Source organism: Microtus pennsylvanicus, chromosome 3 (genome assembly GCF_037038515.1).
Source record: "Microtus pennsylvanicus isolate mMicPen1 chromosome 3, mMicPen1.hap1, whole genome shotgun sequence".
NCBI lineage: Eukaryota > Metazoa > Chordata > Mammalia > Rodentia > Cricetidae > Microtus > Microtus pennsylvanicus.
The window spans coordinates 24,859,627-24,885,044 of NC_134581.1; the positions used below are offsets into that span (position 1 = coordinate 24,859,627).

Below are 25,418 nucleotides of genomic sequence, written 5' to 3' on the forward strand. Positions count from 1 at the left end.
CATTTTTCAGCATTCACACTTGAGGCACGAGGATTTCCGTTGTGCTGGATTCCAGTCACCCACTCTTTCTTTGATCACTTTTGTCTTGGCTTCCTATTCAAATTGGATGAGCTGTTCTTAAGACACTTCTCACCCCTTATCTTTTCGTTCCAGCTGAAGTTAGTAAGTTGACAGGAGAATTTTATTAGTCAGTTCCAACGCTCATTTCTCAGTGGCTGTTTCCTGGCCACAGCTTCAGTGACATGGACTTGGCTATGAGCTAGTGACCTGCTCCAGCCCTGGTTGGAGCAATGCCTCTTGCTCATGTCCTCTTTTTCTTCCCCTTTCTCATCAGCGCTATTGACTCCGGGTATGTGAGACTACATTGTGAGGAGATGAAATTACATAGGATCTTGACAGCTTGAAAAAAATCCTTAGAAATGGGTTCTGTGTAATCGAAATAATATTCAATCCTGAGAATCCCAAGTGTGTGCTAATAAGGAATGAGTTTATTTCAAAGGCTCAAGCTGCCTTAGATGGTGATCTGAACAACCTCTTATCAACTCGAATGCCTTTCCCCGTGCAGTGTGCAGTTACTCTCGGGGCGAACACTTCTGAACTCCCTGGGAGAGCTGAAGGCGTCTCCGATTTCAGAGTAATTCAATTTAAGCGGTGCTGTCATAGCATCTGCAGCCTGAAGCTGTTTCCCACCCAGACATCACCGTTCAGGGTAGACATGGAGGAGGCATAACCCTATCCCTGGTTACTCTCCTTGGGAGGTGAGGGAATTTAAGAAAGGAATTAAGAGCACCTCCTGTGTGCAGAGAGAGGTGCATTTAATTGTCTTGGCATTCTACTGGGGTAGATATTCTACCCATATTCTAGGAGTGTATATGCCTTTGGCTACAAGACTAGCCATAATAATAAGATGTGTTCTTATTAATCACCAACTTCCCCATCAGAGAGCAGGCAACATTAGCTATGTTCCACCTTGCCTCTGTACTTTCTGGGTACAAGGTATTGTCATGAACGTTGGCTTACAGGTGGGGGACATTTGGGAAAAGCCATGGTCAAAAACAAATAAATAGATATAGCACCATTATAGTAAGAACTATGGATGAAATTGTTGGGGGATAATACTTTAAACTGAGTGATTGGGGTCCATCTTCCAGCTAACAAGAGGAAGATAAATAGGATTACATCAGGCCTCCTCACATAGGAGTGGTGCCAAGGGATTGCTGTGTAGGGGAGCTGAGAGGTGACTTGTGTAGGACCTGGTAAAGCAGATGCAAGATGAGCTTCTACAGTGATGGGCGGGAGCCAGACTATGTCCAATCTGTTACAAAGGAGTTTAGCTTCTTTTCAGGGCATGACTGAAGCTCAGGAAGGGTTGCAGGTAGGGGAGTGTGTGTGGTCAGAGCTGTGTTTCTTGTCTCTCAGCTCCTCTCCTTTGTGGAGTGTAAACTATGTGGAGGCTTCACTTACAGGCACCTTAATAATTTAGTGGAGTGTGAGTTTAATTACAATCATGTATTCCATTAAAAATTGTATATTGTCTAGGGTTGTGGTGGGCAGCCAGGAGTAATGGCAAAAGCAAATAGAGGTTCTGGGGACCTCTGAAGTTTCACTGATCAATGGCATGCAGGGAAATGTTTTACACAGCACTGAGGTCTCTATTTAATAACACATATCTTCTGGGAACAGCGTTGTCCACCCATGTTCAAAATCCTTTTAAATTTTGTATTTCAAGATTATCTTACAAATAGTGGGTTTCCGTAAAACTTTTCCAGGCACCCTAAGTTTGGGTTTCTTCTTTCATAACATGTATCCCGTTCCTTATTTTGTTCACCCATTTGTTTGACTCTGAACACATTTATAACCACTATTTTGAGTTCTTTCTCTGGGATTTCGTCTAAGTACTCTCGCTAGATGCCATTACTCTGGGGTTGGGGATTGTTAATTACTGTGGAGTTAATCATTTTCGGAGGAGTTATGTTTCCTCTCTCTTTTTTGCACTTCTTATGCTATGTATTCTGCTGGGACTTATACGTTTGGTATTACTTTATTTCTCTGTTTATTGTTTTGTCAGCTATACTCTGTCAGTTGAAATTTTTGCAATGTTCAAGTGGGATTTTGGTGTGTAGGGTTGAGTGTATGGTTCAGAAAATAATTCCTTAATCCAGGACCTCAGGGTGCCTGATATTAGCTCTATATCACTCCTTGAATAGGCTATTACCTGGGAGAGAGCCATGGCTGCTTGGTATTACAGCCACGCAAATAACACAGTAGCCAGTTAATAACAGTGACCTTTCTACCACAGTAACTGTTGAGGGATAAATAACCACGGATAAAATGGAGCATATTCAGAGCTCTAGTTGGTAAGATCAGAGGTGGGAAGGAAATAGCATGGGTAAGGATAAGGATTAAATATCAGATCAACTTTGAAAAGTAAGAAATGGAGATGGATAAAGTAGCTGAGAAGGGGAAGTTGGGATACTGTTAGGGTTCATAGATTTTAGAGATTGTTAATCTCTGGACAGTTACAGTCAAAAAGCAAAGCGGGGAGAGATGGCTCAGTGGTTAATAGCACTGGCTGCTCTATTGCAGAGCCCTGATTTGATTCCCAGTATCCACATGGCAGCTCATAACCATCTGTAACTCCAGTTCTAAGGGATCCAGTACCCTTTCCGGGCACCAGGGGTACACACTGTGTACAGTCATATATGCAGGCAAAAAAACCCTTAGAACTGGATGAAGAATAAAGGATATAGGGATGGGGGGAGGTATGACATGTGGCTGAGGAGTTTAGTGAAAGATGCCTTGTGGTAAACTGAGTGGAGAAGCAGAAAAACAGTTAAAACCTAACCGAGCAACATACAAACAAAAGCACTAAAACCAGGAGACATGTACGCCTATGCAAGAATGGAATTAAGTAACAGAAAATGAGGCATCTGGCGTGAATTGGGAGCTCAGCTGTGCTGAGCTGAAAGGTGAAGTTATTGAATCTCCCTGGCTAAAGCAGGTTCCATGTAGTGTTATGTAGGCTGGCTTCCTCTGTTGAAAACATTTTCTACCCAACAACCCTGGCATCTTTGTAAAATCCCGTTGGCTGTAACATAGGTTGTTATTTCTCTGGGAGCTCTACTCCTTTACATTTGCGTGTCTTTAAATGCCGTTTTGCTTTAATTACTGTAGCTTTGTACTAAGCCTTAAAATAAGGAGTGTAAGTAGTCCTCCAATTCTTTTCTTCCAGGGTGGTTTGGATAGTCTAGTTCTCTACATACTTATGAGTGTTCTAGTCAGTTTGACAAATTCTAAAAATAAAAGCAAAACTTATTGGGACTTTCACTGGGATTGCAATGACTATATCATTTTCAAGGTGTTTACTATCTTAACAATGTGAGATTTTTTAATTAAAAAATTTTAAAAAAATTTCATGCATTATATTTTGATCATGTATTTTCTTCCTCCAACTCTTCTCAAGCATACCTCTCTGTACACCCAACTTTATGTTCTCTCTCACTCTCTTTCCTTCTCTCTCTCTCTTTCTCTCTCTCTCTCTCTCTCTCTCTCACACACACACACACACACCAAGACCAAACAAATCTAAAACAAAAATAAAAAGCAAAACAATATTGAGGTTTCTTAATTCATAAGCAGGAGGCATCTTCTCTTCATTTATCTAGTTTGTATTTTTAATGCTCATTTATTTATTTATTCATTTATTTATAGACAAAGTCTCTTCTAGTCTAGGCGGGCCTTGAACTTACTATATAGCTGCAGGAGGATGACCTTGAATTTTTGATCTTCCTGCCTTTACCTTCCAAGTGCTGAGATAACAAGTGCATAGCCTCGCATAGCTAATCTTCACCTGTTTCAATGTGAGTGTTGACTATATTTATGGATTTGTTAAGAAGGTACACTTTTTTTTTACTACCGTCTACTAACTGTACATGGAATTTTATTGTGGCATTTGCACAATATGCATTATTTTAATTATATATTTCCACTTTTATGTTTAACTGCCTATTGTGTATAGAAAGCACTGTTTCAGTGTGGAGTGGATGTCATCTGTCATCCACCACTTATGGCTTATCCATATTTCTGTCCCTTGTTTTCAATTCATTATATATGCAGTGTTCTACCTGCTCATATGCCTGCAGCCAGAAGAGGGCACCAAATCTCATGATAGATGGTTGTGAGCCACCATGCCATTGCTGGGAATTGAACTCAGGATCTCTAGAAGAGCAGCCAGTACTCTTAATTCCCGAGCCATCTCTCCAGCCCTTGGACTACAAATGTTTTATGGAGCACCTTGCTTCTATACTTTGTTTTTATTTTTTGAGGCAAGTTTTCTTAGGACTGCTCTGGCCATCATGAAACTCACTTTGTAGACCAGGTTGTCCTAGAACTCAGAGATTCACTTGCTTGTGCCTTTTGAGTTCTGGGATTAAAGCCTTGTGCCACCACCACCTGGCTTCCGTCTATATTCTTTAGGGAGGTTGAACTGTAGTTTTCCTGTATTTTTTGTGTCCTTACCTGGCTTTGCTGTCAGGGTTGTGAGTGAGTTTGGAAGTGTTCCTTCCCTTTGTATTTTATGGAATAGTTTCAGAAGCATTGTTATCAGTTCTTTAACAGTCTTATAGAATTCAAAGCAAAGGTATCCTTTCCCTCTATTTGCTTTGCTACTGTTTCCATCTAATTACTCTTCGATATCTTTTCTGACTTTTTATATCAACTTTACTAAATTTTTGGTGGATCTCATGTGTATAACTTTATTCATTTCATCCAGATTTTCCAATATATTATAATATACATTCCCAAAATATTCTTCAGTGACATTCTGGATTCTGGTCCTATCTCTTTCAATGACTCTTTTGTTGTCTGTAATTTTAATTCAGTCTTTTCTTTCTTTTTTATTTATTTATTTTTATTTTTTTATGGTTTTTTTTTTTTTGGTTTTTTGAGACAGGGTTTCTCTGTAGCTTTGGTGCCTATGCTGGAACTAGCTCTTGTAGACCAGGCTGGCCTCGAACTCACAGAGATCCACCTGCCTCTGCCTCCCAAGTACCGGGATTAAAGGCGTGCTCTACCACTGCCCGGTGGGTCTTTGTTTTCTTTTGATAGTTTGGTTAATGCCTTTTGGTTTTGCTTCTCTTTTGAAGGAACCAACTCTTTGTTTCTTTGATCCCTTGTATTATTCTTTTGGCTTCTATTTTATTAGTTTCTTCCTTGGTTTTTAATTTTGTTTTAATTTTTCTTTGTATATATGTGCATTTATTTGTGCATACAAGTATGTATGCATGTGTGTGTATGTGTATGGAGGGAAAGGGTTAATGTTGGTGTCTTCCTAATTTGCATTCCACCATAATTTTTTTGACAAGGTCTGTCCCTGAACCTGGAGCTCAGGGATTTAGCTAGAATGCTGGCCAATGTATACAGGAATATTTTCCAGTGCTCAGGTTGTAAATACATGCCACTGTGCTTGCTTTTCCATGGATTCTGGGGATCTAAGCTCAAGTCTTTGTGCTTGTGTGGCAAACACTTTAAGGACTGAGCCATCTTCTAAGCCTCAATTTTTATTATTTATTCTTTATAATAATTTTTAGTTCATTTTCTTTTAGTTTTTCTAATACTTTAAGGTACATCATTAGGTTATTTATTTGAAATCTCTCTGACTGTTTAAATTTACAACCTATAAACTTACTTCTTAGGCTGCCATTGCTGCCTCCCAAAGATTCTGGTAAGTTGTACTTGTTTTTCATTTGTGTTTTGAGAGCAATATATTTTCTTGTATATGGAAGTGGTGTTTCTGTAGAGTGAAGTTTCTGTCCTACTGGGTCCTATAGCCATTCAATCCCAAAGAAATACACAGAGGCTTATTTATAGACTGTTGCCTATTAGCTCAGGCTTATTATTAACTCTTACAAAGATTAACCCATAATCCTTGTCTATGTTTGATACATGGCTTGATACCTTTTCTCAGTGCAGCATTCTCATCTTGCTTGATCTGAATTGTGGTGTGGATTCCTGTGGGGTGTGAACAGGTTCTCACATCAGCTTCTCAGTCGCAGAGCCTGGGCCTGGGAGTTACCGCATGGTAGTCTTTGATGGTACCTGGTACTTAGGAAAATCTCTGTGAGTGTCATCTGCAAAGCATTCAGAGGTCTCCCAGCTTCTGCCTACCTGTGACTGCACTGGGGATACAGAAACCACTGGTTTCCAGCCCTGGCTGTTACTAAGGTTCCACCTTTCTCACAGGCCCTGTCCCTCTGCCTTGTCAACACTGGCTAGGGGCCACCTACTGGTGGGGAAGGAAGTGCTGCTCTTGTTCTCTTGTATGAACCCCCCCCCAACCTCCTCCACCCACCCCCCAGCCAGCACATGGGGAAAGTGTGGGAGATCGCTCCAAAGCACATGCCGCTGCTCCTGGACAGCATTTCCCGAGGAGGCTGATCATGGAGGGGCTCTTTCTACTTCTCCTTTGTGTCCTTCCCGTGAAGGGCTGAGTATTTATTATAGCCTCCTCTAAGGGTGCTGGATAGAGAGGGATGGCATGGCATTGTGGGAAGGACTGGAACAATGAGGGTTTGAACCTGGGCTCCAGAATGCTTGGGCAGGCTCTGACACGCCTCTCAGAGCTTTGCTTTCTTACCTTAAGAGTTGCTATCTGGAGGAGTTCCAGAGGCAGACTGAACACCACCCAGCATACTCAGGATTTGGAGGTCAGTAAACTAGTTGAGGCTTCCTCTTGGGAGAATGGGGGGCTCCTCTCTGAGTGTGTTCAGATCCAAAGTGACCTCCCTCTGTTGTGGATGTGGGCATCTGGTTGGGAGGCACAGAAAGGGTGGGCTCAAGGGCTGATCAACAGGTGCTGCAGGGGTCACATGTGAGTCATGGGGTCATGGGTCATAGGCTCCAGGTGACTCCTGCAAGGGGAAGGAGTCTTAGCAATGCTAAAGCACACCACCACGTGCATCATGAGCGCTGACTGCATCACTGGGGAGGATGGCACAGGGGAGAAGCTATGAACTGTGTAGGTAATTGAGGTGGGGGGACAGCGGAACCAAAGGATTCAAGACAGGGGAGAGCGTATTGTAGGTGGGAGGAGCTGCAGCACTGTGGCGCTTCTCTTGCTTCTCTAGGAGCAGAAGGCTGGAATGTGCAAGGTCAGGAGGATGCTGGCCATGACCCAAGACCAGGGCAGAGAGTTGGAGCAACTCAGCAGCAGTGGAAAGAAAAGGTGACAATAAGGCAAGGAAACCTGTCATGGCTTCACGGCTATGTGAGCACAGATAGAGCGGGGAGTAGGTCAGCTGTGTGTGTGTGTGTGTGTGTGTGTGTGACAGGACCAGGGAGTGAATGAGTGGTATGGCTGCTGAGAAGCCTTGCTTATGGGCTGGAGGGGATCTGGTTCATCTCTACACGGCTACTGGGGCTGAGCAGAGTTTGTTGGGTGGAGCTGTGGTCTGGCATCGTGGGATCACTCTGATGGGTGTTGTTGCATGGTTGTACTGTGTTAGCTGGGTGAGGAGCAGCCTTTCCCCTTCTTAAGCCTGCCTAAATCAGCTGCCTTCAGTGACTTTGAAATGGTCCAGTTTACTGGAAGAGGAAAGAGAAGGAGCCCTGGCCGAACTGAGATTGCCAAGTTCCGTTTCACAGGCTCCAGAACACAGACCTTACCCAGCTTGCTATTGAACCTGCTCCGCCCCTACTCACCTATCCTCCACGAGGACCCACACACCATACTGTGCTATTGGAGGTGCCTGGTGGCCTTGAGGTGGCTGCTCTCATTCCCTATCAGCTGTTGACATACAAGTGCCCTAGTAAGGAAAATATTTTCATTCTTTTAGAACAGCATTCTCAGGCTGCCTGATCATATTTTTCCTTTGTCTTTAAAAACAAGCTCCTGTGTGGTTTCCTGTCTTCTTGCTATTCTAAGGACACTCTAGAAATGAGCCATGCTTCTTGATACTTTACGATATCTCGCTGTGTTGCTGCTCTCTGGCTTCTTTAGATGGGACAGTGGCTGAGCCCAGCCATGTGCCTCATACCACACGCTTGACCCTTTATGGACAGAGATCACCTGTCATCCTCATTTCTACTCTGAGACAAGGTGTCATTTTATTTTGCAAAAGAAGGTGGTATTCAGAGAATTAAGAGTCCCGCCCAAGGCTACATAGCCTTGGAAAAAGCCAGGTTCTGAAACAGAAATTCAAGCTAATATAGTCTCCAAAATTGGTTGTCAGATGTTATTAAAACTTATCTGCTCATGCCCCGTTCCTATCAGTGACGCAAGCTTGCTGTGATGACCTCAGCCAGTCCTTTGGAACCTCTCTGGGCATGGCAGCCTGTTGTAAGTAAGACTCGAAAATAATAGATTGCTGCCTGACTATACAAGTCACTCACTGGTCAGTTCCTTGATGGGCATGCTATGTGTAGGTATAATTGCCCTGAGTGGTGGACTAGGCTCTGACAGGGACTCAGAAGAGGCATGCTTACAGGTGGGTCTTGATCCTATGTGGTGAAGCTAACTGCTGACAGACGGCAACAACTGGAAAGATGCTTTCTGGGGCCCTGGGGGATCACATGAGGTGGAGAGGAAGAGGAGGAGCATGCTGTGCTTAGTATGTGGTCTGGTGAGTCCTCTGGTCCTCTGAAACAGGCGGCTTGCTGGTCCCTGATGGATAGGTGAAAATTCAGCTGAGGCGTCTGAAGGGCAGAGCCGTAGACAAGGACTCTGAATGTGGACACAGGTTTTCATATGGCGAGAGGCTCTCCTCTCTCTCCTCTGGCCTTCCATTCTTGTCTGCATCTGAGAAGGGCTCTGGTAACTCAGCTTCGGGTCCATGAAGGGAGAGGAGGTGACACCACAGACTCCTGAGTGGAGCGAGGCAAGCTGTGGGCTGCTCAGGCCCTGTAGCCCGAGTACCATTTTAAACTCAGTTCTGCCCAGAGGGAAGCAGACCCAGCCCAGCACTGCTCTCTGCGCTGTATCCTAAAGAGCTCTTCTTGTCTGGCCTTGGAGCCTCCATTGCTAAAGTGTGGGATCTGGTTGCACTGCTTGAGTCCTTGGCTCCATTTCTCTGACCTCCGCATTCTTTGAGTGTGTGCCCATTCCCACATCCTGACAGTCCTCCGAAGCATGGCCCTGGTCTTTCTTCACGCTCTCCGTGGAGTACTCCTATCAGTGAGCAAACCCTGGAAGCGTGGCTCTTGGGGTGTGGGGAGGCAGTTGTCCTGTGGACAGAAGGCAGGGCAGGGCATGGCAGAGAGTAAAACTCTATTTCCTAAAGTTTCTCCCAGGGCTGGAGAGACCACATTGCTCTTGGAGAGGACCCAGGTTTGATTCCCAGCACCTATGTTGGGCAGCTCATAGCTTCCCTGTCTGTAGCTCTAGTTAAGAGATCAGGCGACCTTTTCTGTCCTTGTGAGCAGACGCACACATGCACGTGTGCATACACACACAAATTTTAAAAATTAAAAGTGAATCTTTAATAAAGAGCCTCCCAGCAGCTGTCTGTCTCTGGCCAGTGCCACTGCCGGGCTCTGACCTGCACTTTGGGGGCTTCTCCTGCCTCTGGTTTTGACATGGGTAACGACTGACTCTGTTGCTCTCCCAAGGCGGGAAGAAGAGTCGGTGCGAAGTGTGAGAACTCTCTCCTCTCCTCACCCCTGCTCCTATGTCCTCAAGGCCTTGCCTGGCAAGATTAGCGCGGGAGGTGGTGGCTCCCTCCCGCTGTCTGTGGTTTAGCCAGGTGCTCTCCTCCAGCCCTGTCAGAAGCCGCACGACAATTACTAATGAAATTCTCCCTCCTCAGAGGCTGGGTGAGGCCTTCCATGGAAACAGCCTGGTGGTCCATGAAGTTCTGTCAGCAGGAATGACCGGCAGGGTCCTAGAATGTTGCTTGCTTGTGGGGGCTGATATCTTAGGGGAATTAAAAACAACAACAACAAATTCATTTCCCTCAACTTTAAATCTGGTACATTATATATGCTCAGTATGGTTAATTGAATGAATGGGTGAAAGGGCCTAAGGAGCAATGTGTTCACCTGCTGTAGAGACTAGGATATGTTGATGGATAAGACAACCTCAATCCTTTTCCTGTGGAGCCTCCAGGGTAGTACGAACGACCGTATAATAAGTAAACAAATGTAATTGTATTCATACATTGTGGAAAAACCCCTTAAAGGGATATTACATTTCCTATTATTTTACCCCAATTTAACTTTGGGTCCCAAGCGGCCTCCTCCTACACAAATCTACCAGGGGTTGGATTTGGGGAAGAATTTTCAATGGAACTAAAGTAAAATGCAAAAGGATCAGAGCCAGGCAAAGAAGATGTACTGGCTTGTGACAACCCTTCTAGGCCAGGGTCTGCAGCCTTTGCTCTAAACTGTGACCACATATGGCTCACCCTGGGATCCCATACAGTTTACACCTGGCTCAAGCACGTAAGCTCCAGGGACTTATAATGTCCAAATTCCTGCTGCTATTGCTCACTGACGCCCACCCTCTCCAAATAAAGCACAGTGCCCTGCCTCCTCCCTCCCCCCCACTGCCGGCTGCCCCAGGCCTCCAGACAGCGCTTTCCCTGCTGGTCTGCCTGTGACCTGCCCAGTAAATGTCCTTGATGTCTCCAAGAGAAACGGGTCATCTTCCCCAACCCAGGCCCTGCTAAGCACTCACAGTCTGGCTTTGATGGCTGTCTTAGATAACCAGAGTCCACTCCAAGGTCAAACCTCTCAGATCAAGCCCAAATGCAGGTCTTTTAGAGAACAGAGCCTTTCCTGGAAAAGCACGGGTATTTAACAGCCCAGTGCTTAGCTGGGGTCACTGCAGTCTTCAGGTTTCCCTCAGAGCCTTCAGGGTGGGTGCCTGACTCTGTCTTTACTCACGGATCCTCTGTATCCGGGCTCACTGGGCACAGCCTGGGGGCTCTGTTGTAGCGAGGCACTGCCTAGAGTGTTTATATCTTCTTCCGAGCTTTTGACTGTCATTCTTTCTGAATGGGTGCGAGTTTGGGATCTGACAACACCACACACACACACACACACACCACTGTTGTAGCGAGGCACTGCCTAGACTGTTAACATCTTGTTCTGAGCTTTTGACTGTTTTTATATCTGAATGGGTGAGAGTTTGGGATTTGAAGAGAGGTCTGGGTTCCAATGTGCCTCAACGACTTACTAGCTTTGGGAAACCAGGGCATTACTGAAGCAGATACCCGAGACAGTCAGTTTATAAATCACCCCATGGCAGGGCAGTTAAGAAGGTATGGGGTGATTTCCCAGTATTACCTTGAAGGCCTCGTGCTCAATAACCAGATGGTCTCTCACTAACACCAAGAGGCTTGACTAACCCTTGAAATAAAAGCTTTTAGAAGACAGAAAATTCAAATTATGCCATGAGGTGACTATACAAGTATTCCTCCTCAGAGGGCCCCTTTGGTAGTAAACGGAACTGAGCTAATAGGCAGAACCAGGCTGACTGGGCAATGGGGATCTGTTTACCCATCATTTTGTACCTAAAGGGGAAAGCATCTTTAGGGTTTTGTTGGTCTGGTCCAGGTTCTCATCACTTCCCCGGGCCTGGGGCTGGTACTGCGTCCAGGCTTTGTGGGACGGGTCCTTGTCCTCCATATAGTATGATCCTGCAGGACTGGACAGGTTTCCCCTGGGATGCAGTATGCGAGTTAGCCTGGAGTAGCTCTCTGGTGCTCCTCTTTACTGAACGGGCAGGAGTTAGAGCTGGAGAGGAAGGGCACTACCCGTGTTCACGTATGTGCCAGCCGAATCTGGACGGGGAGAATGTAGCATTCCAGAGGAAGTCTGGAGACCTGGGGGAGCCCAGAAACGGGCTCCTGTGGGGTCACTGCAGACAAAAGTCTCTGACATTCATATAGTATAGGTAAGAGGAAAGCTTAGCCATCACTGGTCTGTCTCTAGAAGGTCTGATCCACCCTTTATGAACTCCCTCTTTTTAAAATTAGTGTGTGTGACATGTGTGTGTCTGTATGTGTGTTGTGTATGTACCTGTGGATGTGTTTGCGTGGTGTGTGTGTTTATGTATGTACCTGTGGATGTGTTTGTGTGGGGGTGACATGTGTGTGTTTGTATGTTTGTGAATGTATCTGTGGATGTGTTTGTGCGTGGTATGTGTGTTTGTATATGCACCTGTGGATGTGAGTGTGTGTGTTTGTGTATGTACCTGTGAATGTATTTGTGTGGGGTATATGTGATGAGTATGTGTGGATGTACCTGTGGATGTGTTTATGTGGTGTGTGTGTTTGTGTATGTACTTGTGGATGTGTTTGTGTGGTTTGTATGTATGCATGGCATGCATGTGGAAGTCAGAGGACAACCTGGGGTGCTGGCCCTCACCTTCTACCTTACTTGAGACAGGGTCTCTTTCTTGTCTGCTGCTGCATATGTCAGGCTAGTGGGCCCACGAGTTTCCAGGGATTCTCCTTTCTCTGCCTCCATCTGTCTAGAAAGCATGGGGATCACATACATACACTCCTGTGCCCAGCCTTATGCGGGTTCTTGGGATCTGAACTCATATCATGATACTTGTGAGGCTGAGACTTCCTCCCAGCCCCCTTCACACTCTAATGCAGCGATGGTCCTTGGTTTTCTAGACCAGTGGAATGATATTCTCAATGTGGAGGATAGGTAGGAAGCTGGGCTCAAATCTGTGCTTCAACCAGCCCAGCATCTGGGGCCTGTGCCGAAGGTCCCAGGGCGCACTCTGACTCCCATGCTCAATGCAGGGCATATTGACCCTCGATCTTGGGGATTTATCTGTGGGAGAAGCTGCTACTCAAGATTATAGGAACTAGATTTGGGGGAGAGGGCAGTGGGACCAGGCAGCATCTCCCATGTCTTTAGACCTCATGAAAACCACAACTTGAGGCTAAGGATGGGGAGGCTCAGTGCTCTTCTAGGCAGCTCTGCCTGAGAGCTTCCCAGAAGACCTTCAGAGAGAACACCCTGAAAATGAAGCTTCAAGGCTAAGACCTATTTCTGTCCACTGCAAGGCAAGCCCTTTGTCCCACATCGCCTGTCCCTGAACACATTGTCTGTTCCCACCTGTATGTTGCAGCAAGGACTGATCTATCTGATATAAGTACTGTCATCTCCCCCTTCTCCCTGCTTTTTTGGCCTTTCCCTCAAGGCACACTTCCAATCTTGTCTTTCTAGGAAGACTTTGGGATTTTCAGCCAATGTTCTCCCCTGCCCCATTTATTCTTATAATACCCACGTGACATGTCTTTTAGACCTATGGCCTTTTCAGTTCCCCCACTGTTCGCTGAGGTCCCAGTCTCCACAAGCAGGTCCAAACTGGTTGTAGTGCCATGACAAGTGCCTGCTGGCTTGAGATCCAGTGCCGCCTGTAGGGTATACAGGGAACTGCAGGACCGGAGGCAGAGCTGTGGCTAGGTATATGTCCAGTGACATGCTCAGACAGGCCTACGCAGCTCAGGCTGCGGTGCCTAGAGGTTTTCATTTTACCTGGTGTTTGCCACTTGGCCAGTTAGCACAGTGTGTGGGTAGCAAGGTGGCATCATCCTCCTTAGTGCCGCGAGAAATGAACCATCTCTTCCAGTTCCATACAGGAGCTGTCTGCCCTCCCAGTTCCGTGCTTATCCTGTCCGCAGTGCGACACCTGTGGCATCAAGCTGGGATGCTGTTGTGCCCTTGAGATACTAGTCTGATCAAAGAGACAAAGAACACCTTGGAGATTTACACAGTGGTTTCAGAGTCCAGAGTTTCTTGGTGTAACTCAAGCAAATGTCATAGCTGGCATGGGACAAATGCACTCTTGTTCTTGCTATTGTCTTTCCCTGACTTTATCAGCTGACTTGGTTCATTGCCTTGATTTTTTTTCCCCAAAATACAGCTACACTTGGGGCTTTGGGCCCCGAGTACTAGGGAACTGCATATTCCAATTCATAAACCTGATGAATTGTCTGACCTTCTGATGTCCAGGACGTGAACCTTGGATGTCATTAGCTCCAGGAGTACCTCATTTCAGATCGTGTGTTCCCCCAGGGGGTGCTCAGGAGAGGAGCCATTCCCAGCAGGCAGCAGAGCCTTTCCTAACTTAGGTTTGCCTTGGTGCCTGGAGTTCATGTCCTCTGTCCCCATGCCCAGCTTACTCCCCACAAGGATAGTGGCTCACACTACCACTTCCCCCTGGTGTCTGAATGTGTCAGGCAAGCAACAGATCTGGGCCTGATCCACCCAAAGCACAGCCTTCCACCCAGGTCTCACATCACGTCTGCTGCAGCATCACATCTGAAAAGCCAGCCAGGGTGACTTCATTTTGTTCTTCCTGGAATGTCTCTAGGGTGTTCTTGCTTTCAGTACTCACACATCCTAGACTAGTTAGAGGAATATTGTTGGTGGCTTTTGGTAAGGGGGGGAAGCACATTTTGCAGGGGGACACATGCCTGTCTTCTTGTCAGTCTCCCGGTGAAAGGTCATTATGGTTAGATTTCAGTTACAGAGTTGAAGACATTTCACCCTACAGTTTTGCGAAAGGCTTTCAAAAATTCTCCCATGGTATGTTTCTAATTTAAGATCGAAAAAATATTCCTATTGTGCCACATAGAGTAACCTAAAACCTAATAAAAGCCCTGAATTAGGGTTGGGCAGAATGGTTTGAATTAAGTTCAGGTAGAGGCAAGGACACGGTATCGATCAGCTGGGACTGCCAGCTCACGGCCCAAAAGACAGACTCTAACTGGGAGAACAGACTTGCTGAGTCTGGAGAGGAGCCATCTCTTTTGTGGATTCTGAGGCTCTTGGCTATGGACCACAGGGCCCTGACACTATTGGCACCTGGCCCCAGCCCTGGAAGGGCCTGACTCTTGCTGTTCATATCATCTTGGTTACTCTGCAGTTTTTTCATTGAAGCTAAGTTTATTTGATCTGGTAGTTATTTATTTATTCCTTTTTCTAGGGGACTTGCCAGCCATTGCCCAGCTTCTGTAAAGCATCCCCTTGAGAAGCAGATGTCAGCTGGGCCTCAGTCTATATAGTGACCCAGGGAGCCTTTGGCAGATTGTGGTGTGACTGATTTATCTCAGTGTCCGGTGTTTGTTCTGAGACTGGAAAGTCATATGTCTAGAGAATGAATAGGGAATTTATAGCCTGGGGTGAACCAGCGAGCGAGGAACATGGTGTTTGCTGTCATTAATAACATCGTGTGGAGCATCTCTACATCTCTATCAGTGTGTGTGTGTGTGTGTGTGTGTGTGTGTGTGTGTATCGTCCTGCTCTGTTTCTACCTCACACTCACATGCTCTTGCTACTCTGTTTGTGTCACATGAATCAATACGCTTACCATTTTCCTGTAAGCTGATTGGATGAGAGGGGTCATCTGATTCCAGAAGACCCACATCAGGGACCAAACTAACCTAACCAGATGTGCTCTTGAGATTTGATAACAAATAGAGAAGTTATGGTGGTGCATCAGGCTGGTAGGACGCTGGGTCAGTTCTAGTGGGGCAGAATGAGTCTACGAGAGAGAGAAAAGGGAGGGAGGGAAAGAGGGAGGGAGGGAGAAACAGCCGACCTGACCTTATTTCTTGCCCTGAAGAAATCTCTTCCTTGTGTTCTTACACACACACAAAACAGCCAGTCAGTCCTTTTTTAAGCCCCTCTGGCTATGATTCATGTTTTCCTCCTACAGCGATGCTTCTTACAGGGATGATTGCTGCTGGGAGTCCCCGTTTTCCCAGAAGCCCAGAGAGATCCTGTGTGCACCGAAGGAAGGAGGATGCTGAGAACAATGCCTCCTAGATTTCCCCATCCCCAGCCTAAGAGGCCAGCAAGCTTATTATTCTTTCTCACTGCTCATCCCGGGCTAAAGAAGAGCCCCAATTTGTGTGTCCAGCAAGTACCATGCAAATGTTACTTGCTGGCCCCTCACTGCTATGGCCACAGCCTCCAGATCCCAATACTGAAAGGCAAGGCAGGGCCCTCCTGGACAGCAGCCCAAGTCACAAAATTATGTAAAATGATGGGTCCTGATCCTCACTGGAGAGGGGTGGGGCAGAGTTCCCATTGTGTGAAGAGGGACCTTCAAGATATCCTTGCCCCTCTAAGGGTGATACCTACCCAGATGTGTAGCAAAGGGCCTTGCTGACCATGACCTTCCTGGGCAGTCTTCATGGATAGAGACTCTGAAAAGAACAGTCTACTTCTCACAGTAACCTTGTCATAATGTAAACAGGTTCAGAAGTAAGAAACTGTAAAAATGGGAACAGTTGAGCTCAAGTCCAGAGAGAGCCTTGTCTGTTTTATTGGAAACGTGCATCTGAGTTCGAGACAGTGTGCTGGATAGAAAGGCCTGCAGCAGAGCCCCGCAGGGCAGGCAGTGGCATGGCCAAAGGCAGAGAGCATGTCTGTGAGTGTGCACAGGGAGACAGAGGGCATGGCTGAGTCGGCCAGCAGGTGGTTAGGCTCACAGACTCAACGTTGGTAAGGTTTACAGACTCATGAATTCTGGTCCTGCTGTCTCTTTCTGATGAGCCGCAGACACACCTTCATCCTGGAAGCTTTATCTTTATTGGGATCAGTTGGGGAAACCGGAGCACAGGACAGTCCCTGACCTCCACTAGATGGCACTGTTGCAGGTCCTTTCATCCAAGAGAATCTTTGCTGTGTGTGTGTGTGTGTGTGTGTGTGTGTGTGTGTGTGTGTGTGTGTGTATTTTGGACAGCCCATCTTTTGTTTTTCTCTTTCTTTGGAAATCCTCCTTAGAATAAAAATTGCTGCTCCTGAGAAGGCTTCAAAGGCTTTTTTGAGCTCTCACTGAATGCCAGTGGGCTTGAAAGCCCAGTCATTGTGTCTGTGTGTGTGTGGGGGGGGGCGGTCTGGCAAGTTCTCTCCAAATCAAGCTCCAGAGGCTAAAGAGTCTCCAGTTCCCAGAGGCTGTGTGACCAATATTGAGAAACTCTGAGTGAAGCAAGTTTTGGATCCAATGTCTCTGACAGACACGTTTGGTCTGTGTCCACTCCTTCAGCTTGTAATGGTCTCGGGAGGACATGCTTGAGTGGACCGCTGGGCTTGGTTGGGCCTGCTCAGTAGGAGAGTGATTTCATCTTCTTTATGTTCATAGCGGCACTATTTGTAATAGCCAGAACCTGGAAACAACCTAGGTGCCCCTCAATAGAAGAATGGATAAAGAAGGTGTGGCACATATACACTTTAGAGTTCTACTCAGTGGTCAAAAACAATGACATCTTGAATTTTGCATGCAAATGGATGGAAATAGAAAACACTTTACTAAGTGAGATAACCCAGACTCAAAAAGATGAATATGGTATGTACTCACTCATAAGTGGATTCTAGCCATAAACAAAGGACATTGAGCCTATAATTTGTGATCCTAGAGAAGCTAAATAAGAAGGTGAACCCAAAGACAAACATATATTTATCCTCCTGGATATTGGAAGTAGATAAGATCGCGGGGCAAAAGTTGGAAGCATGGGGGTGGGGTAGGGTGGGGGAAGGGAATATGGGGAGAGAGTAGGGAGAAGGGGAGGATTGGGGAGAGCTTGGGGGAATGGGATGGTTGGGATGGAGAAAGGATGGATATGGGAGCAGGGAAGAAGATACCTTAATTAAGGGAGCAATTTTAGGGTTGGCAAGAGACTTGGCTCTAGAGGGGCCCCCACGTGTCCAAGGAGATGTCCCCAGCTAGGTCCTTGGGCAGCAGAGGAGAGGGTGCCTGAACTGGCCTTATCCCATATCCACACTGATGAATATCTTGCATATCACCATAGAACTTTCATCCGGCGATGGATGGAGATAGAAACAGAGACCCACATTGGAGCACTGGACTGAGCTCCCAAGGTCCAGATGAAGAGAAGAAGTAGGGAGAACATGAGCAAGGAAGTCAGGACAGTGAGGGGTGTGTCCACCCACGGAGACGGTGGGATTGATCTAATGGGAGCTCACCAAGGCCAGCTGGACTGGGACTGAACGAGCATGTGATCAAACCAGACTCTCTGAATGTGGCTGACAATGAGGGCTGACTGAGAAGCCAATGATAATGGCACTGGGTTTTGATTCTACTGCATGTACTGGCTTTTTGGGAGCCTAGTCTGTTTGGATGCACACCTTCCTAGACCTGGATGGGGGGGGAGGGCCTTGGACTTCCCACAGGGCAGGGCACCCTGACTTCTCTTAGGACTGGAGGGGGAGGAGGAGGGGAGAAGTGGGAAGGAAATGGGAGGAGGAGAGGAGGTAGAAATTTTTAATAAATAAATAAATTTTAAAAATACATGATAGATTATTGTGAACTGTAGTCACCCTGAGTTTGAATGCTTAGCTATTAACTACCTTTCTCTGTTGAGGCCAGGTTCAAAGTAAATGGAAAAAGAAGAAATTCTCTAATAGAAACATTTGAAATCAAGTTTCTTTAATATGTGTTAGAGTGTAGTAAGGAGAGGAGGAATTTGAAAATAAAAATTTTTGTCAGAAAAAAAATAAAAGAAATAAATATACCTAAGAAGAAAATAAAAGCTGTTTTCTAAGTAGTGTCTAGAGAGTCCCAAGGTGGGAAGATGTATGGCAGAGGAGCTCTTCATGGACATATCCAGTTGGGTGCTGATAGGAAGGACTTCACACCACACGTTTGGCTTTTTCAGACTCTCAGCGACATCCACGCTCAGGCAGGATGCACCAAGGTACCAACAGTGGGCTTCTGCTGATCAGGAATGGGCTAGTTGGGAGTCAGGAAAAGAGAGAAGTGGGCATGATGAACCAGAGGGCTGAAGAGACCTCAGGCAGGAGGGACAGCTGGTGTTACTGCTCACGAGAAGGGAAAGGAAGGATGGTGTTGGGATGGGGAGAGTAAGGAAAGGCAGAGAGAGGCAAGAGGAGCAGAGGGAAGCCTGACCTTGGATGAGTGCACTGTCTCATCCATGTTCCCAGCTCATCTCGGCTTCCATTTGCCCGGAAGCATGTCCCCTCCCCCTCTGTGCCCACCCACGGGAAGCAGAACGTGATCTTTCCTCGATGATCTCCGAAGCATCGTGCGCGCACCTTTCACCGTGCTTGTCATGTGAACTGTGCTTATACTTTCTAATTTGTCATAGCCCCTGAGAGTGGTTCCGAGGGAAGCAACTTATGTTTAGTTCACAGAACCCCTCCTATCAAAAAGGGGACGAAGGAAGAGGGAAATCTGCCAGTGAGAGGCTCCAACAGGATCCTGTTCTGAATCACAGCCTTCGGTTTCTCTTGAGACCCTGGGAGACAGGCCACCAGAGGGGTAATAGACTCCAAGCTCCCGCGAGGTTAGAGGACGTGCGGTAACAAAAAAGCTTCCCTACAGCGCACTGACAATGGCCTGTATTCGTCTCTGGTATTTGCACATGAACCTCTGTCCTCACAGAGATCTGGCGTGTGACAGGTAGCATTAACAACAGCACTCCAGTGCAGAAACTCAGGTCAGGGAAGTAATGGTGTCTTGCCCAGGGCACCGCAGCTGTGACAGTTGGAGCTGAGTTTAGTTGATCCCCTCTCAAAGCCCTCTGTCTTCCCAGCACTCCACTCAGGTAGTTTTGTCTGTGGGTCTCAGCCCTCTGCAGAGAGGTCCAGCCAGCCTGAGGAGCATGTGCAGATTCTGTCAGGGTCCCTGGCACAAGAACCTGACAACTTATGTAAACTTTACGGGCGTGAGTCCTGACGTCAGGGCCCAGCTCCTCCTCTGTTAGTGCTTCCTAATTGGTATTATCCCAGCAGTTGCTTTAGAAATAGACTCTGATGAAAAAGCTTTTAATTACATAATGAATTATTCTCTGCACCGGTCATCGTGTTATGGCTCAGTCATGTGTGGGGCAGCGAGCCGGCTGAAGGGGAGTGTTTGGGATGAGCTGACATGGCTCCCCCACAGCGTGCCTCTGCATTTTTTCGTGGTGACTACAAGATGGATTTGGGGACTCGAGTGCCCTGCAGGGATAACACATGGAGAAGTGGGCCGTGGGGAAACAGCTGCGCCATCTTCTTCTAGTAGACCAGAGAAAGCGCAGTGCACGAGGAGCCTTGTTTGGAGATGTGTTTTCAAAATAAAGGGTTTCATAATAACCGCGGTGGCAGAAACAACTGCTGTTGGGAATAACTTCCTGGAAAGCAGAGGCTCCATGACAGTTGGGATTTAAAAGGCCAGGGTAACTTACAAAACAGGTTTAACCTAATCAAAGCTCAGCATTGTTCCGCACACGAGCCTGCCTGCACACCTGAGACTTCGTTTTTAGCCCCTGATGCTCTGCCCGGGAACTTGCGGCCTTTGTGTCAGGGTCTAGGGCAACAAATGGGGTTGTGTAGATTCCAAGTTCTCCTCTCCTCTCAAGTCTGTGGTCTAAGCAGAGTGACCAGAGGTGGCTACTTTTGCATCACCGTCTTTTGTCCACAACCTCTTGGACCAGGTACTGAGACTCATCAAGACGGTGTCTTACAGGCTGGTGGGTGTTCTGCCGCAGGATTCTGAGACTCAGGCTTTGGCATGCAGTCAAGTCCTTTGGTTGGTGTGATACTATGCCTTCTGGCAGTCAGGGACAAGGCAGAGGTCAAGAGAGTATTCAAAGCCATGAGCTAGCAGAGTGGCAGGGACTATTACTTGCTAGTAGTAAGTACAGGTGGCTGGAAAGGCCCCAAACATGTTCACCATCTCACCCGCTAATGGAGCCTCCCAGGCAAGAGTCCACTCATGTTCTCATCCACGGGGCTGGTTCTACTGGCATCACAGACAAGCAAGGAGCAGATTCTGCATTGAGAATCACCAGCATTGGCCTGGTCTCCTTCCCACCCTTCATTTGGGCGTTTAGGTCTGGGATGGTGGTGTCAGAAGGGAGCACAGGGGGTGGGTGGGTGGACTCTGCTGAGGCTGGGGCTTTTGGCAGACCAGGTTTCCAAAGCAGAGTTTCCCACAGAGGTGGAAGGACACGGTTCTGCTTTGGATTTGGGAAGGGTCTTGCTGCATTTTTCCAATGTTGGTTCAACGAAACTCAAAACTGTTTTCCCCAACTTTTCCTTCCCTTCATTTCTGAGTCACTCTGTATGCGCAGAGAAAGGCAGGCCATGTGCTTTTGATTCCTTTACCCCTGAAATCATCACCCTTTCTCCCTCAAGAAGTCCTGTGTCTCAGGAACCTTTGGAGACATTTAAGCCCTTTCACCCCCTCTTTAAACCAGGACCCCGCATGCTGCTGAGAGCTAATGAATGCGGAGGGTTTCAATCAAGACGAAAAGCATTCCTCGCAGGCTGTTCCCAGTGTGGTCAAGAGCATCCTGAGTGGCAGCTGTGTTCACAAGAAGCAAGGCCTTGGAGAAAATCAGCGCCTATGTGAAGACAGCGGGGGCTGCAGACGAGAGCACTGGGGTGTCAAGCTGTAAAAAATTGCCAAAGGTTGACCCGTGTTCTGTGCCCTGTGACTGTAATGCGCTGCCTTTGGTCTCCTCGGCCCCAGGAGTGGAGGCTGGCGTCTATTACACTAGTCTCACGTTCTGTACTGAGCAGAGGCCACAGGAACCTCAGTGTCAACTTGTGTCTGGAGGCACAATTCCTTCCAGGCAGTTTGATAGAAAGACCATGTGGCAGAGCTGCTGGACAGGGTAGCAAAGAGGATGAGCTATATAATATTATATAATATACTATATTATATAATACCCATTCTGGGCCAGCTCTATGACAAGTGGGAGAAGAGGATCCTGGGAGAAAAAGGGCTTTGCTTCTTGTGCAGTGCAGAGGTTAAGAGCCCAGGATACCTGAGCTCACATTCCAGGTGTGCCATAATCAGCCGTGGGACCTCGGGCTGGTGGGTTGCTTTTGCTTCTGTGTCTACCACCATCTGTGGGGCAGGGATAGCAATATAGTCCCAATTTTGTGATTCCTGATGATGTGTGAGTGTGTGTCTGTCTTGATTTAGCCTGCATGGCACCCAGCAAACGTTCTCCAAATGTTTCCCAGTGTCAAGATTACCGCGGATATGAGTGAAGCAACCCAGTGCCCCACACTGGCTTTAAAATTCAGAGTTAGTGAAATGGATTGGGGTACATCGGGAACATGACTAGCCACAAGCAGACAGTTGTTGGAGCTGAGCAGTGAGGACGTAAGAGCTTGTTGCGCAATTAATCATTTCTGGTTTTCTTTTGAAACTCTTTATAAGAAAAAGAAACATTTTCCACAATAAAGGTTATGTCTGTATATGTATGCATAATAAATACGAATGTCAATGTGTGTGACAGTAGATTTATAGCAGGGCTTCATTGCACATGGTGTGTAGGATGCAGGGCATATGCGGATTCTCTATTCCTCTCTTTTTTCCTTGACACAAGGTCTCTCTGTCTCTGGGACTGTCCCAAAACTTGCCAGGTAGTCCAGTCTGACCTCAAACTCACAGATTTCTGCCGGCCTCTGCCTCCCAACTGCTAAGATGAAGGTGTGCACCCTGTCCACCAGACTACACAATGGCCAAAGGACATCTGGCCAGGGACTTACCTGCTCTGCCTCGTTTCCTCACCTGCCAGTCTGGGATGTCACTACACAGCTTGCCATGCCCTTGTGAAAATAAGATGAAAATGCCCATTGTGCACCTGGCACAGTGCCTGGTATGCAGCAGGTGCCCATCAATGGTAATGTGCCTGAAAAAGAGAACAAGAAGGTGGGGGCCCTAGAGTCTGAGTGTGAGAATCGGGACCTAGGATGGTTTTGCATATCCTTTAGACATGATTCTATTAGTATATTATCTGTTTGCTTTGGTGTTTTCCTGGTCTGTGGCTTTGGAGACAAGGATGCTAGGCAGAATAGCCAGGAGGGACTTCTCAGTTGTTAAAAATCAACATGACATTAGTTGGGGCTTTCTCCAGTCACACCATTGGTGTAATAATTTTTGTTACTTTAAACAGCTCCCACCTCATCAAGTTGAAACCCACTACCTGCATTTCGTGGCTTGGTTTTTTTTTTTTTGAAAGTTTTCTGTGTGGCAGGTCCCATGCTCAGTTCTCCACATCCACATTCATTTCCTGATATGCTGGCGTGACAGCCACCAAGTTCCCATGTCACAGCTGAGGAACGTGACATTGGAAGGATGCAGTGACTTCCCAAGGGCCCCAGAGCAAACAGATGTCAGGACCAGGATGGGACTAGGTGTGATTCTAAAGACCATGTGCTCGGTACAGATTCTTTCAGCTTTCTCTCTCTCTCTCTCTCTCTCTCTCTCTCTCTCTCTCTCTCTCTCTCTCTCTCTCTCTCTCTCTCTCTCTCTCTCTTGGTTTTTCCTTGCAGTCCAGGAGACTGGACACAGGATCTTATGCATGCTGGGCAAAGCTCTCCTACTTGCCTCACCTTAAACAGTCCTGAGTGTCTTTAAAGGATGCCCTATGCTCATCCAAACCGGCAAATCCCTTCTCCCAGAGGGAAGATCTAGTCCTGGAATGGTGTCATAAAGTCCCAGTCAGAACACCTTTTTGTTTTGTTCAATTTTTTTCTTTTATAAATCTTTGTGTTTGTGGCATGTGTGTGTACACTTGCATGCACACACATGGTCTATGGATGTCAAAGGACATCTTTGGGTGTTGATCCTTGCCTTCCACATTGCTTGAGATAGAATCTCTCACGGCTGCTTCATAGTCCAGGCTAAGTGACCCACAAGCTTCTGGGGATTTTCCCCTTGCCCGCTTGTATCACCAGAACTCTGGGATTGCACACATACTACTGAATCCAGTTTCACATGGTTTCTGGGGGGCTAAACTCATGCTTGTTTGTGAAGTGATTTATCTACTGAGATAAATCTGAGCTCTGAAGCTCTGATTTTCTTAAGATAAGGTTTTCTTTGTTGTTGTTGTTTTTTAAAATGTGTATAGGTATCTGTCTGCATGTCTGTGTACTATGCGTGTTCCTGGTGTCTACAGAGGCCAGAAGAGGCTATCACGCTGAATTGTGAGTTGTCATGTGGGTGCGGGGACTAGAAACTTGGGTTCTCCGGAAGAGCAGCCAGGGTTCTTCTAACTGCTGAGTCATGTTTCCTGCTCCGTGAACATTGCCTTGGTGTGTAGCCCAGGCTGGCCTTGAATTCATAGCGATTTTTCTTACCTCAGCATCCTAAGTTCTGGGGCTGCTGGCGAGCTCCAGCACACTGCTCTTTTATTAGGCCATCTTGTAAGTGTAACTCCTGGTGGAGCAGACACTGACCTGAGCTGGCTGCAGCCTGGCCGGGCTGTGGTTCTCTTCGGAGTTCGGAGACCAGCAGACATTTGCACTTAAAATGCAAACTCTGCACATCTTCAGAGGAGACATGATGACAAGCAGCCTTTGAACATTTGCAAACTGTATTTTTAGGTCGAAAGGACCTTCTTTTTTTATGTATTAGCATGTAGGGATGGAAAACATATGCCTTGGTTTCTGTCACTAGCGCCCGGGAATCCCAGTGATAGTGGTTGAGTTTCACGGTAGTCTGTTAACAGATTTTCAAATAATTTTCCACTAATCTAGCAGTTCATGCATCTACTTTTAGGCATCTGGCATTTTGAGAGAAAAAAAAATCACCCATAGTTAGACATGGTAGCATCCATTAATTGAATTAGTCTAATGTGAATGGGATCATTTCCTAAAGAGGAAAAAACCCATGTTGGTGAATCTGGTGATTATATTAGGGGGTACTCAGTAAATGTAAGTATTATCAGATAGATGGACAGGTGTGCCAGCTTGCATGTTATCCTTTTATTCAAGAGTTCTCCCCTCTCCGCCAAGGCTTTGCACTTACTCAGGGTATGTTGTCATTGCTTGAAGCTTTTGGGTGGTTTCCTCTAAATGACTGCCTTTAGACCCTATTACATGTCTACTTCAGTGCAAGGTTCCTTCCTTCCTTCCTTCCTTCCTTCCTTCCTTCCTTCCTTCCTTCCTTCCTTTCTTTCTTTCTTTCTTTCTTTCTTTCCTTGCAAAGAGGAACGAGGTCCCTGTGCAAGTCCATTCCCAGTGTATACAGCGTCTCTGCCATCTTCTGTTGGTCATAAATGCCATGTGGTAAACAACACAGGACAGAATCAATTGCAGCCTCTTCTTAATAATCTACCACGAGGATCAGACCTGGGGCAAGCTTGTTTGTTTCTAAGTGTATTTTGGCCTCAGAATCCTGGCAGTGATGTAGGTAAACTTCCCAGATAGGCACTGTAGACAGTGTTTCACAAGGGCCGGTTTTTAGTGATGTGACAGCAACATCATTAGGACTCAGGAGTGCCCCCTGAGTGCTATTTTGCCATATGTCATATATTCGTATGTATAGTACCGTGTGTTGAGTGTGTGTGTGTGTGTATGCTAGGTACTGAATGCCATAAATGTGTATATATTGCCACATCAGTATACATATATCTGTATATGCATTTACACATATAGACATGTTAAGCAGATGCTGTATCACTGAGCTA

The 25,418-nt window shown here is 46.5% G+C and overlaps 1 protein-coding gene across 1 annotated transcript in view; it reads right to left on the bottom strand.

The window, feature by feature from the left end:
- LOC142846722 (proline-rich protein 23A3-like) overlaps positions 1-24,248 on the bottom strand; it is a 43,482-nt gene extending 19,234 nt beyond the window's left edge. The window contains exons 1-2 of the mRNA XM_075967553.1: positions 24,187-24,248; positions 22,517-22,637 (exon numbers count right to left, since the gene is read on the bottom strand). Coding sequence (XP_075823668.1) covers positions 22,517-22,637; positions 24,187-24,248 — 183 coding nt within the window. The remainder of the gene's footprint in view (positions 1-22,516; positions 22,638-24,186) is intronic.
- Positions 24,249-25,418: the final 1,170 nt, after the last annotated feature.